This window comes from Aegilops tauschii, chromosome 2 (genome assembly GCF_002575655.3).
Source record: "Aegilops tauschii subsp. strangulata cultivar AL8/78 chromosome 2, Aet v6.0, whole genome shotgun sequence".
Taxonomy (NCBI): Eukaryota; Viridiplantae; Streptophyta; class Magnoliopsida; order Poales; family Poaceae; genus Aegilops; species Aegilops tauschii.
In genome coordinates, this window is record NC_053036.3 from 529,193,325 (window position 1) to 529,206,494 (window position 13,170).

At 46.2% G+C, this 13,170-nt stretch overlaps 1 protein-coding gene across 1 annotated transcript; it reads right to left on the reverse strand.

Moving 5' to 3' along the window:
- Window positions 1-10,562: 10,562 nt before the first annotated feature.
- LOC109750041 (ethylene-responsive transcription factor ERF024) lies at window positions 10,563-12,612 on the reverse strand. Its single transcript, XM_020308989.4, has one exon. It carries the CDS (start codon window positions 11,559-11,561, stop codon window positions 10,740-10,742), a length of 822 nt encoding a protein of 273 aa, XP_020164578.1. The 5' UTR covers window positions 11,562-12,612; the 3' UTR covers window positions 10,563-10,739.
- Window positions 12,613-13,170: the final 558 nt, after the last annotated feature.

Below are 13,170 nucleotides of genomic sequence, written 5' to 3' on the forward strand. Positions count from 1 at the left end.
ATAATGGTTGTTCTATTTATATGAGTAATATCTTTTATGGTCATGCACCCTTGAAAAGTGGTCTATTTTTGATGAATCTCGATAGTAGTGATACACATATTCATAATGTTGAAGCCAAAAGATGCAGAGTTGATAATGATAGTGCAGCTTATTTGTGGCACTGCCGTTTAGGTCATATCGGTGTAAAGCGCATGAAGAAACTCCATACTGATGGACTTTTGGAACCACTTAATTATGAATCACTTGGTACTTGCGAACCGTGCCTCATGAGCAAGATGACTAAAACGCCGTTCTCCGGAACTATGGAGAGAGCAACAGATTTGTTGGAAATCATACATACAGATATATGTGGTCCGATGAATATTGAGGCTCGTGGCGGATATCGTTATTTTCTCACCTTCACAGATGATTTGAGCAGATATGGGTATATCTACTTAATGAAACATAAGTCTAAAACTTGAAAAGTTCAAAGAATTTCAGAGTGAAGTTGAAAATCATCGTAACAAGAAAATAAAGTTTCTACGATCAGATCGTGGAGGAGAATATTTGAGTTACGAGTTTGGTCTACATTTGAAACAATGCGGAATAGTTTCGCAACTCACGCCACCCGGAACACCACAACGTAATGGTGTGTCCGAACGTCGTAATTGTACTTTACTAGATATGGTGCGATCTATGATGTCTCTTACTGATTTACCGCTATCGTTTTGGGGTTATGCTTTAGAGACGGCTGCATTCACGTTAAATAGGGCACCATCGAAATCCATTGAGACGACGCCTTATGAACTGTGGTTTGGCAAGAAACCAAAGTTGTCGTTTCTTAAAGTTTGGGGTTGCGATGCTTATGTGAAAAAAGCTTCAAACTGATAAGCTCGAACCCAAATCGGAGAAATGTGTCGTCATAGGATACCCAAAGGAGACTGTTGGGTACACCTTCTATCACAGATCTGAAGGCAAGGCATTCGTTGCTAAGAATGGATCCTTTCTAGAGAAGGAGTTTCTCTCGAAAGAAGTGAGTGGGAGGAAAGTAGAACTTGATGAGGTAACTGTACCTGCTCCCTTATTGGAAAATAGTTCATCACAGAAACCGGTTCCTGTGATGCCTACACCAATTAGTGAGGAAGTTAATGATGATGATCATGGAACTTCAGATCAAGTTGTTACTGAACCTCGTAGGTCAACCAGAGTAAGATTCGCACCAGAGTGGTACGGTAATCCTGTTCTGGAGGTTATGTTACTAGACCATGACGAACCTACGAACTATGAAGAAGCGATGGTGAGCCCAGATTCCGCAAAATGGCTTGAGGCCATGAAATCTGAGATGGGATCCATGTATGAGAACAAAGTGTGGACTTTGGTTGACTTGCTCGATGATCGGCAAGCCATTGAAAATAAATGGTTCTTCAAGAAGAAGACTGACGCTGACGGTAATGTTACTGTCTATAAAGCTCGACTTGTTGCGAAAGGTTTTCGACAAGTTCAAGGGATTGACTACGATGAGACCTTCTCACCCGTAGCGATGCTTAAGTCTGTCCGAAATCATGTTAGCAATTGCCGCATTTTATGATTATGAAATTTGGCAAATGGATGTCAAAACTGCATTCCTGAATTGATTTCTGGAAGAAGAGTTGTATATGATGCAACCGGAAGTTTTTGTTGATCCAAAGGGAGCTAACAAAGTGTGCAAGCTCCAGCGATCCATTTATGGACTGGTGCAAGCCTCTCGGAGTTGGAATAAACGCTTTGATAGTGTGATCAAAGCATTTGGTTTTGTACAGACTTTTGGAGAAGCCTGTATTTACAAGAAAGTGAGTGGGAGCTCTGTGGCATTTCTGATATTATATGTGGATGACATATTGCTGATTGGAAATGATATAGAATTTCTGGATAGCATAAAGGGATACTTGAATAAGAGTTTTTCAATGAAAGACCTCGGTGAAGCTGCGTATATATTGGGCATCAAGATCTATAGAGATAGATCAAGACGCTTAATTGGACTTTCACAAAGCACATACCTTGACAAAGTTTTTGAAGAAGTTCAAAATGAATCAAGCAAAGAAAGGGTTCTTGCCTGTGTTACAAGGTGTGAAGTTGAGTAAGACTCAATGCCCGACCACTGCAGAAGATAGAGAGAAGATGAAAGATGTTCCCTATGCTTCAGCCATAGGCTCTATCATGTATGCAATGCTGTGTACCAGACCTGATGTGTGCCTTGCTATAAGTTTAGCAGGGAGGTACCAAAGTAATCCAGGAGTGGATCACTGGATAGCGGTCAAGAACATCCTGAAATATCTGAAAAGGACTAAGGATATGTTTCTCGTTTATGGAGGTGACAAAGAACTAGTCGTAAATGCTTGCGTCGATGCAAGCTTTGACACTGAACCGGATGATTCTAAATCGCAAACCGGATACGTGTTTACATTGAACGGTGGAGCTGTCAGTTGGTGCAGTTCTAAACAAAGCGTTGTGGCGGGATCTACGTGTGAAGCGGAGTACATAGCTGCTTTGGAAGCAGCAAGTCAAGGAATCTGGATGAAGGAGTTCATATCCGATCTAGGTGTCATACCTAGTGCATCGGGTCCAATGAAAATCTTGAGTGACAATACTGGTGCAATTTCCTTGGCGAAGGAATCCAGATTTCACAAGAGAACCAAGCACATCAAGAGACGCTTCAATTCCATCCGGAATCTAGTCCAGGTGGGAGACATAGAAATTTGCAAGATACATACGGATCTGAGTGTTGCAGACCCGTTGACTAAGCCTCTTCCACGAGCAAAACATGATCAGCACCAAGGCTCCATGGGTGTTAGAATCATTACTATGTAATCTAGATTATTGACTCTAGTGCAAGTGGGAGACTGAAGGAAATATGCCCTAGAGGCAATAATAAATTTATTATTTATTTCCTTATATCATGATAAATGTTTATTATTCATGCTAGAATTGTATTAACCGGAAACATAATACTTGTGTGAATACATAGACAAACAGAGTGTCACTAGTATGCCTCTACTTGACTAGCTCGTTGAACAAAGATGGTCATGTTTCCTAGCCATTGACATGAGTTGTCATTTGATTAACGGGATCACATCATTAGGAGAATGATGTGATTGACTTGACCCATTCCGTTAGCTTAGCACTCGATCGTTTAATATGTTGCTATTGCTTTCTTCATGACTTATACATGTTCCTATGACTATGAGATTATGCAACTCCCGTTTACCGGAGGAACGCTTTGTGTGCGACCAAACTTCACAACGTAACTGGGTGATTATAAAGGTGCTCTACAGGTGTCTCCGAAGGTACTTGTTGGGTTGGTGTATTTCGAGATTAGGATTTGTCACTCCGATTGTCGGAGAGGTATCTCTGGGCCCTCTCGGTAATGCACATCACTTAAGCCTTGCAAGCATTGCAACTAATGATTTTGTTGCGGGATGATGTATTACGGAACGAGTAAAGAGACTTGCCGGTAACGAGATTGAACTAGGTATTGAGATACCGACGATCGAATCTCGGGCAAGTAACATACCGATGACAAAAGGAACAACGTATGTTGTTATGCGGTCTGACCGATAAAGATCTTCGTAGAATATGTGGGAGCCAATATGAGCATCCAGGTTCCGCTATTGGTTATTGACCGGAGACGTGTCTCGGTCATGTCTACATAGTTCTCGAACCCGTAGGGTCCGCACGCTTAAAGTTTCGATGACGGTTATATTATGAGTTTATATGTTTTGATGTACCGAAGGTTGTTCGGAGTCCCGGATGTGATCACGGACATGACGAGGAGTCTCGAGATGGTTGAGACATGAAGATTGATATATTGGAAGCCTATATTTGGATATCGGAAGTGTTCCGGGTGAAATCGGAATTTTACCGGAGTACCGGGAGGTTACCGGAACCCCCGGGGGCTTAATGGGCCTTAGTGGAAGAGAGGAGAGGCGGCCAGGGCAGGGCCGTGCGCCCCTCCCCCTAGTCCGAATAGGACAAGGAGAGGGGGGCGGCGCCCCCCTTTCCTTCCTCTCTCTCTCTCCTCTTTCCCCCTCCACTCCTAATCCAACAAGGAAAAGGGAGGGAGTCCTACTCCCGGTGGGAGTAGGACTCCTCCTGGCGCGCCCCCTCCTGGCCGGCCGCACCTCCCCCCTTGCTCCTTTATATACGGGGGCAGGGGGCACCCTAGAGACACAACAATTGATCGTTTGATCTTTTAGCCGTGTGCGGTGCCCCCCTCCACCATAGTCCACCTCGATAATACTGTAGCGGTGCTTAGGCGAAGCCCTGCGTCGGTAGAACAACATCATCGTCACCACGCCGACGTGCTGACGAAACTCTCCCTCAACACTCGACTGGATCGGAGTTCGAGGGACGTCATCGGGCTGAACGTGTGCTGAACTCGGAGGTGCCGTGTGTTCGGTACTTGATCGGTCGGATCGTGAAGACATACGACTACATCAACCGCGTTGTGCTAACGCTTCCGCTTTCGGTCTACGAGGGTACGTGGACAACACTCTCCCCTCTCGTTGCTATGCATCACCATGATCTTGCGTGTGCGTAGGAAATTTTTGAAATTACTACGTTCCCCAACAGGAGCACCTCTCCCATCGCAAGATAAATCAATATAGTTGGGCAAACCAAATGGATAGATCAAAGAGAAATATAAAGCTATAACAATCATGCATAAAAGAGTTCAAAGAAGACTCAAATAATATTCATGAATAATCTGATCATAAACCCACAATTTATCGGATCCCAACAAACACACCGCAAAAAAGAATTACATCGAATGGATCTCCAAGAACATCGAGGAGAACATTGTATTGAAGATCAGAGAGAGAGAGAGAGAGAAGAAGCCATCTAGCTAATAGATAGGGACACATAGGTCTATGGTAAACTACTCACGCATCATTGGAAGGGCAGCAAGGTTGATGTAGAAGCCGTCCGTGATCGATTCCCCCTCCGACAGAGTACCGAAGAAGGCCTCCAGATGGGACCGCGGAAGAACAGAGGCTTGCGGCGGTGGAAAAAGTGTTTCGGGTGGCTCTCTGATGTATTGGGAATATTTGAGAATTTATAGAGGCGGAATTAGGTTAAGAGGTGCCCACAAGCCTAGTGACTCTTCAGGTCTTCTCCCGAAACTTCTAGGGTCTCTCTGGGTCTAGAAAAAATTGTCAAAAAGTTTCGTAGCGTTTGGACTCTGTTTGGCACTGATTTCCTGAAAAACAAAAAACATGCAAAAAAAACAGCAACTAGCACTGGATGCTAGGCTAATAGGTTAGTCCCAAAAAAGATGTATAAATGCATGTAATTGCATATAAAACATCCAAGATTGATACTATAATAGCATGGAACAATCAAAAATTATAGATACGTTGGAGACGTATCAACTATGAGTTAGTACACAAAAGCAACGAACAATACTTACCATACCATGGGATCACTTGATCCCTCTCGGTAAATCATGTACTCTTTGTGTGTTGATAAACTTGATTCATTTTTTGACTTAGTCTTGATCAAGCTTGTATCATGTCTTCTCTGTGACCAATCTTTGGATAATTCCTTGAATAGCACCTTGGTCATCACATAATCTCCTTGAAACCAACAAATGGACTTCAATAAATGCCTATGGACAAACACTTCAAATATAACTCAAGCCAACCATTAGTCCATAAGGATTGTCATCAATTACCAAAACCAAACATGGGGCACCATGCTCTTTCAGCTGCAGTTGTGTGTTGGACCATCTGGAAAACCAGAAACAATGCATATTTTGGACACAAATTTCCTGATAAGCCTGTTGGAGTGCTTTATTACTTATCCAGTTTGTTAATGTTTGGAGATGTTTACAAAAGGGACAAGATGGAAGAAACTATGAGGCTGGGGCAAAATTGATCATGACTATAGTCCTGGAGGCATATGCTAGGATGTTTGGTTGGCCGCCTTTGACAATAAGGCTGGTAGGCTGAGGTGGTGTGGATGTTGATGCTCTTTCCTTCTCGATTTGTCATTGCTACTTGACTCCAGCCTTATTTTGGCCTTTGAGTTGATGTCTGCTTCACGGTATTTTAGGCCTTTCTCCTCTCTACGATGGCAGGTAGGGTCTTACTTGCTTATTTGTGCGAGGGAAGTGTAGTTGGCCATAGCTACCCTTTAGTTGTGTTTAGCTCTAGTCTGCTTTTGCTTTTCTTCCGTGATTTGGAATTTCTAACAGTGTGGTTGGTTTTTTTGTGTGTGAAAACCGACAAGGGAGTCCGTTCTTTAAAAGACGTGACGGGCCAGCACTCCAGCACCATAACAAGCATCGGCCTCCTCGGTAGGTATGCTTGGTTGGGAACGACGAGTCCGGATTACACTCCCTTACATTTGGGCCGGTCTAACCTCTTGTGGGTGTCACCCATACTCTGCAGGTCCTGGTTGTGGCACACTGAACTGTCGGCACACCAACCATCGCCATTTGTGTGATCTGCTACCATGTCTCGCGGCGTAAGCACTAGAAACTCGGCGGATTACCGTGTGGGCTTTGCCCGTGGGTGGCTAGGTAGTAACCGACCAAAAGGAGGTCGAGTAGGATCTAGATCTGGATGTCGCTTGTGTGCAGTTATCGATCATTGTACTAATTAATATTGATCTGTACAAGTGATATTAGAGAAAAAGTCCCAAAGCACACGAGTTTGGCTGGCTTATGCGGAAGTAGAAAGTGGTTAGCACGTCCTGCTCATTCCCAAAGCCCTAGTAAAGAGTGGTTAATATGTCCATGGCTTGTTAACTTCCATAGGAGCTAGCGGTCATTTTCCAGCATGAGCTATACTAGTCCTATCATGCATGTTTTCATGCCTGGTGCTTAATACGATTTCTTGATATTGCTAATATAGAAATGTTAGAAGGTTTTGATTGGAGTGGATCTATCACCAATGGAAAGCTAGCCACCCTTCCAACCTTGCTTTTTTCAATCTTTCCAATCATCGGATCCCATGAGAGTTACTAACCCTCTTACTGCCATCATGCAAGCCCAGGTATTGGAAAGGCAAATTACCAACATTCCAAGTAAAGATCTCACTATAAGCATCCTTCTTATCCACAACTTATCCAAGACAAAAATCTCACTGTTATGTAAGTTGATTTTAAGCCCAAACATACATAAGATCAACTTAAGATTCTTGGTGCTCCCAGAATCATCCTCAATCAGAAGGATGGTATCATCAACAAAATGTAGTGTGGGGAAAAATTTGACCGACACTATAGTCCTGGAGGCATATGCTAGGAGGTTTGGTCGAGCACCTTTGACAAGAAGGCTGAGGACCTGAGGTGGTGTGGATGTTGATGCTCTTTCCTTCTCGGCTTGTCGTGTGATACTTGACTTTAGTCTTATTTTGGCCTTTGAGTTGTTGTTTGTTTGACGGTATTTTAGGCCTTTCCTCTGTATGTTTCCTTCTTGTGGCAGGCAATGTCTTACTGCTTGATGTTTGCTTATTACTGCGAGGGTCAAGTGTAGCTGGCCATGTTTACCATTTAGTTGTGTTTAGCTTCGGGCTACATTTAGTTTTCTTCTGTATTTTGTATTTTGAAATGTGGATGGTTTCTTTAGTAGAAATTGGCGGGGGAGGCCGTTGTTTAAAAGAACTGTGACGGGCCAGCACTCAAGCACCATGGCAAGTATGGGTCTCCATGGTAAGGTGTTCTTGGCTGACAATGACGACGTCCAGATTAAGCTCCCGTACATCTAGGTCAGTCTTGACTTCTTGTCAGTGTCAGCCGCACTCTGCGAATCCTGATTGTGGCACACTGAATTGTCGACACACCAACCACAGTCATTTGTGTGCTCTGCTACCATGTCTCGTGGCAGAAGCACTAGAAACTCCGCCGACTGTCACGCGGGCTTTGCTAGGGGTGGCTAGGTAGCAACCGAACGAGAAGGCCGAGCAGGATCTTGATCTGGACGCCGCCTGTTTGCGGTTATGAATCCCTCTACTAATTAATATTGATGTGTGGAAGTGATATTAGAGCAAAAAGACATATAGAAGTACTAGGAATTGTCACAAGGTCCCAAAGTACACGAGTTTGGCGCGCTTATGCGGAAGTAAAAGAGTGGTTAGCACGTCCATACCCTCCTGGTCATCCACAAAGCCCCCAGGCGAAGTAAAGAGTGGTTAACACGTCCATGGCTTGTTAACTTCCATAGGGAGGAGATAGCGGTCATTTTCCAGCATGAGCTATACTAGTCCTATCATGCATGTTTTCATGGGGGATGGCTGGCGAAGAATAATTGAGTGGTGCTTAATTAGTGGCCCGAAAGCTATACTTGTACTGATCGTCAGCGATGGATCGATGCATCAATTGACAGGCTGAAATAATGCGAATATGGTTACCAGTGGCCACATGCGTTTCGAGTGAAACTAACACCTTGATGGGAGCGAGGCATCGTTGTCACATGCAAGAACAGCACGATCAGCGATCGTCATCTCCGTTGTGTGGTAGTGCCCGGTTACAATTATTCGTGGCTCTTTGAATCCAATAGACAATGACTTTGGCTCAATTATGGCCATCTGTAGATCGCCCTTCTCATAGGGCAGCCATCGCTTTTACGTGCCCTCCGCCTGGCCTTTATTTTGCCCCCACAACTGAGATTCGAGAGGTAAATCTTTTCACTCTTTGGTTGTCAGAAAAGGCATTGCTCAGTCGCGATTCCTGGTTGGTAAAATCGTCGTAAAGGCCGGAGAAGAAATCTCCGGACAAACTATCATCTATTTCTTTGCCATAGTTTGAGACTACTTATGCCATCATGTGTGTGTTCTTATATTGTTTAGTTTCTGTTAACTGACGACTCACAACAACAACAACAACAACAGTAGCTTCCTCCTTTCGCAAAAAAAAAAAAAAAAAAAAAAAAAAAAAAAAAAAAAAAAAACCAACAACAACATTAGCTTCCTTGGACCGTATCATCCAGCGGCATCAAATCAGTCACAATATGGTATATACCCCCATTCCATACTCGAGGCACGCACGAATCATAAATCAAGCAATAAATGTCGAGAGCAGGGCTATGTCGATCGATCGGCCGGTTGCACCAACATTCTGTTGAGTGCTAACTAACCGATTAGGTGCCACATTGGCCAGTCCGAATCCACGCAGATATCCCCATCCGGCAATTGAACGGGCAACGTACGTACGAGCCAGCCCGGTACCACCCTACCTACCGCCCCCACCGGAGCCGCCGGCCGGCCGGAGCGGTCGTCGACCGGTCCCGGCCGGACGGCGACAAGACCGCGGCGGCATCGGATCCTCCCGTCAGCATGCACCCCACGAATCAGCGACCCGATTCGAATTGATTAGTGCCGCTGATCGTACGTACGCGTTTGTTATTGTTAATCAGGGAAGGACGCAATCAGCCAGCCCGGCTTATTAGCGCTGCTTGCATGCGTCGTACGTCGCTAGCTGCGCGCGGCATGTATGCAAACCATATGCGGTGCAGTGCATGATCGCCTGGCCATGTGTTGGGCATGTGAGGCGGTCCGTCGACGCGGCCACTCAGGCCTCGGCTACGTGTACGTACGTACTTAAGATCCTTGATCACGTACCGATTTTATGTGGTGATTGATTCAACTATAACTAGTTCGGGGAAGGTAGATGGGGAGGCAACTGAACCTGGAGTTTATTATACCAGAAAAGAACAAGGAAATTGATTAAAACTAATCAAACTTGGCGCTGCTGGTGGAATACATGCATACGGCTTGCAATTGGGCTCGTATCATGTGGGAGCCGGTAACTGGCGTGCCTGTGCTGTGTACCTAACTCCTAACCTGGTTGTCATTGGCTTTGCGTTTTTAACTAACCTCCGCTGCTAGGAGACAAGGGAATGATGTGCGCTCAGGGTTGGAACTTTCTTTGATCCTTCCATCTCCTTTGTTTTTTCTCCTCTTTCCGCCTCTGGACTGGGCTCCCTTTATTGTAACCTAGGATAACGTGGGTCTTGTACCAAACCCAGCAAAGATATGACCTTCTACAGCTCAGTACTTCACCTACGGAGCAGTTAAATAAGCCGCAGGTAATTAAAAGGCCATGTTGGCATTGGAGTAGTGTGTAAGATTTCCCCCCTCCGTAATTCTAGAGATCCTCTCATAATGGCGACGTAAGAGCAGCAAGAGTGAAGTCAGAGCTCTGTGGAAATTAGGTTGTTTGTTCGTTAAAAGTGCACCTCTGCTGTTAGAGTGAGGCAGTATAACACGCTAACACAAGACTCCATTCCTCACTGCCAAACTCGTTTGTGAAACCAGCAAGGAAACAGTCCACAGTTCGCTCTGGTTTGATTTTCTTGCTTGTAGCTGTTTCACCGGCCATAAAACGACTTCCAACCGGCCGGCAACTCACCAGGCAACAGCATATGAATATCACCATCAAAATAAGAAAAATAATTGCAAACGCATCGAGCTCATTAACTTCTAACAGCTACCAGTAAACGGCGGCCCACCATGTAGATGCAGGAGTGTCCATCAACTGAGCAATCATCTAAAGCAATTGCAAACTTGTAGAGTAAACCTGCGTCTTCTTTTCCAGGGAAGTCCATCGTGTCTGGCAAAGCTTCTTTTGTTGATAGCAATAAAAAAAAAGCACACATGTTTCATGGACGAGTGAAGAAGACTCACAAACAGCTGACGATAACTTTTTTCCAATAGCAGTGCTACCGCTACCACTAAATCTTTTTATCCTTGCTAAGCAATTCATGAGGTACAGTAAAAAAAACACTCCTACTCGGCCCACAAGAGTGGCTCGCTGAGCCCGACGCAGCAGCCGCCGTCGTACTCCTCGGCGGCCAGCGCCGCCGGCCAGACCGGCGACCAGAAGAGCCCGTCCCTCAGGTCCAGAAGAAGGTCGGGCAGGTCGAACAGCGCATTGTCGACCTCGCCGCTGTCCGCGGGCACCGCTTCGGCGCAGGCGGCAGGCTCCGGTGACTCCGAGACGGCGCCGGAGGACGACGGCGTCTCGGGCTCGTGCTCGGCCTCGGCCTCGCACTGCACGGCGGCGGTGGCGGCGGCCTTCGCGGCGGCGGCCTGGATGTCCGCGGGCGACGTGGAGTCCGGGCGGGGCAGCTCGTGGGCGAGCTCCGGGAAGTTGAGGTGCGCGGAGCGGCCTTTGATGGCGAGCGCGGCCACGTCGTGGGCGCGCGCCGCCATCTCCGCGGTGGGGAAGGTGCCGAGCCAGATGCGCGACTTCTTGCGCGGCTCGCGGATCTCGGACACCCACTTGCCCCAGCTCCGGCGCCGCACGCCGCGGTACGACGGGTGCTTGAAGCCGCTCTTGGACACGGCTGCCTTGACGCTCGCGGCGTGGTCTTCGTCGGTGCTGCAGCAGCTGCTCTCGTCTCCTCGGGCGCCATTGGTGGCCGCGGCGGCGTCCGGTTCTTGGTCGGCGGCGGCTCTCTTGCGCTTCTTCGGGTGCTTGGGCTTGGGGTTCTTGGGGAGCTCTAGCACGCTGGTGGCGAGGGAGGAGGAGGAGGAGGAGGTGGACAATGTCGACGACGAGACGGAGGAGGAAGAGGTGGTGGGTGCATGGCTCGCGTCTGCCTCCATGGCTCGGCAGCAGGGATCTGAAGGCCTGTAGCTAGGTGGACTAGAAGAAGCGTGGGGACTTGGGGGAGTAGAGAGTGCCTTCGGCCGTATATATAGGGGTGGCTTCTTCTTTGGCCTCTGGCTGGGGCCATTGAGTAGAGCGTTTCGTTTGTTTTCCTTTCTTTTTCAACGTGCTAGTACTATTCACGATTTTTTGAGGATACTATTCACGATTTTATTTATTTATTAAATAAACAAGGTGAAGTGAGGATTGAGGAAAGAAGAATTGGTAGGAGCAAATGTTTCGCCTTTTAATTAATGTTTATTTACACAAAATAAAGCAATCTCATAATGTTTTTGCAAAGAGAAGTATATATGCATGCAAGTAGGAAAAGTTTTATTCATGTGCTGGATGCAGTCAATTGGTCAATTAAAATCAGAGGCCACTGAACTTTATTCATGTGCTGGGTGCAGTCAATTGGTCAATTAAAATCAGAGGTCACTGAACTGTATTTAAATCATGCTACAATCAACTGGTTTACTAAGCAGAATGAAATTTCTAACCATTGAAACAGCATGTGAACCAATGCCAGTTAGGTAACACGTCTGATTCGGATTTATTATGACACTATTTGCTTGTAGAATCTGCTACGGCAAGCTTGTTCTCCTCCTCCCGGGCATCATCGTCAGATTGGGTAGTATTGGGGTTCATCGGAGCCCCCTTGAACTTGATTGGATAGTGATAGCATGAAGGTGATATCCCGGTAGGGTTGAGGGGATCTAGACTCGGAAACTAATTGAGATCTTTTATGAAAATCCTATTGAGCAAAACTCTACCATGGTTTCCTATAAAGGTCTCTAATCAATATAGTCCTTACAAAATAGAGGTTACAGAAGCAAAAAAAAACACCCACCCAGATCATCATATCGAGAAACCCGAAAATCACTAGAAAACCAGATACCCCTCCTGCAAAGGTCACTCTCATGAAATATGGTGGTAACAAATGATACACCGCATGTGCTCCACTTGTCGCCCCCTGAGATTTTTCGTGGGATTTATTCCCACGCCTTAGAAGGACGGGCCGCCATCCTTTTGGCACTATCTAATAACATGGCCAAAGCATCAACAGACATGTCAAAGATAATAGGGGGTTCCGATCTATCGAACGGAACCCTAGTTTTCCTCACTTTAGGGTTTCTAGTAGGGCTTCATGGCAACACATTGTCGGTGGTGGCGACCTCGTCGATCTGGTGAGTAAAGTTACATCGAGCCTCCCCATCTCGACCGTGTTGATTGTAGTTGTGTCGCTGGCTCGTTGACATAGATTGTTGGCCTCTCTAGATGTTGACGTTGGGGTTGTCGGTGTGGCGGCGGATGCGGATTCCTTTTGAAGTTCGGTCCTTCGGCCTATTCTCCCTCGTGTTGGTGTAGCCTCGATCCAGTGCCAACATGAGCCTATGATTATTATTTTTGGAGGGTGTGATCTTGGATTTGTGGATCTTTCGACGGCTTCTTCTCTATGCCGTTGGCCCAACAGGATTGTGGCCTTGATGACTTTCCATCCACGGTCAACAATGACTGGCAGGCTCTAGCAATGGAGAGAGGCAGCAACAAGGCCACACCGTCGAC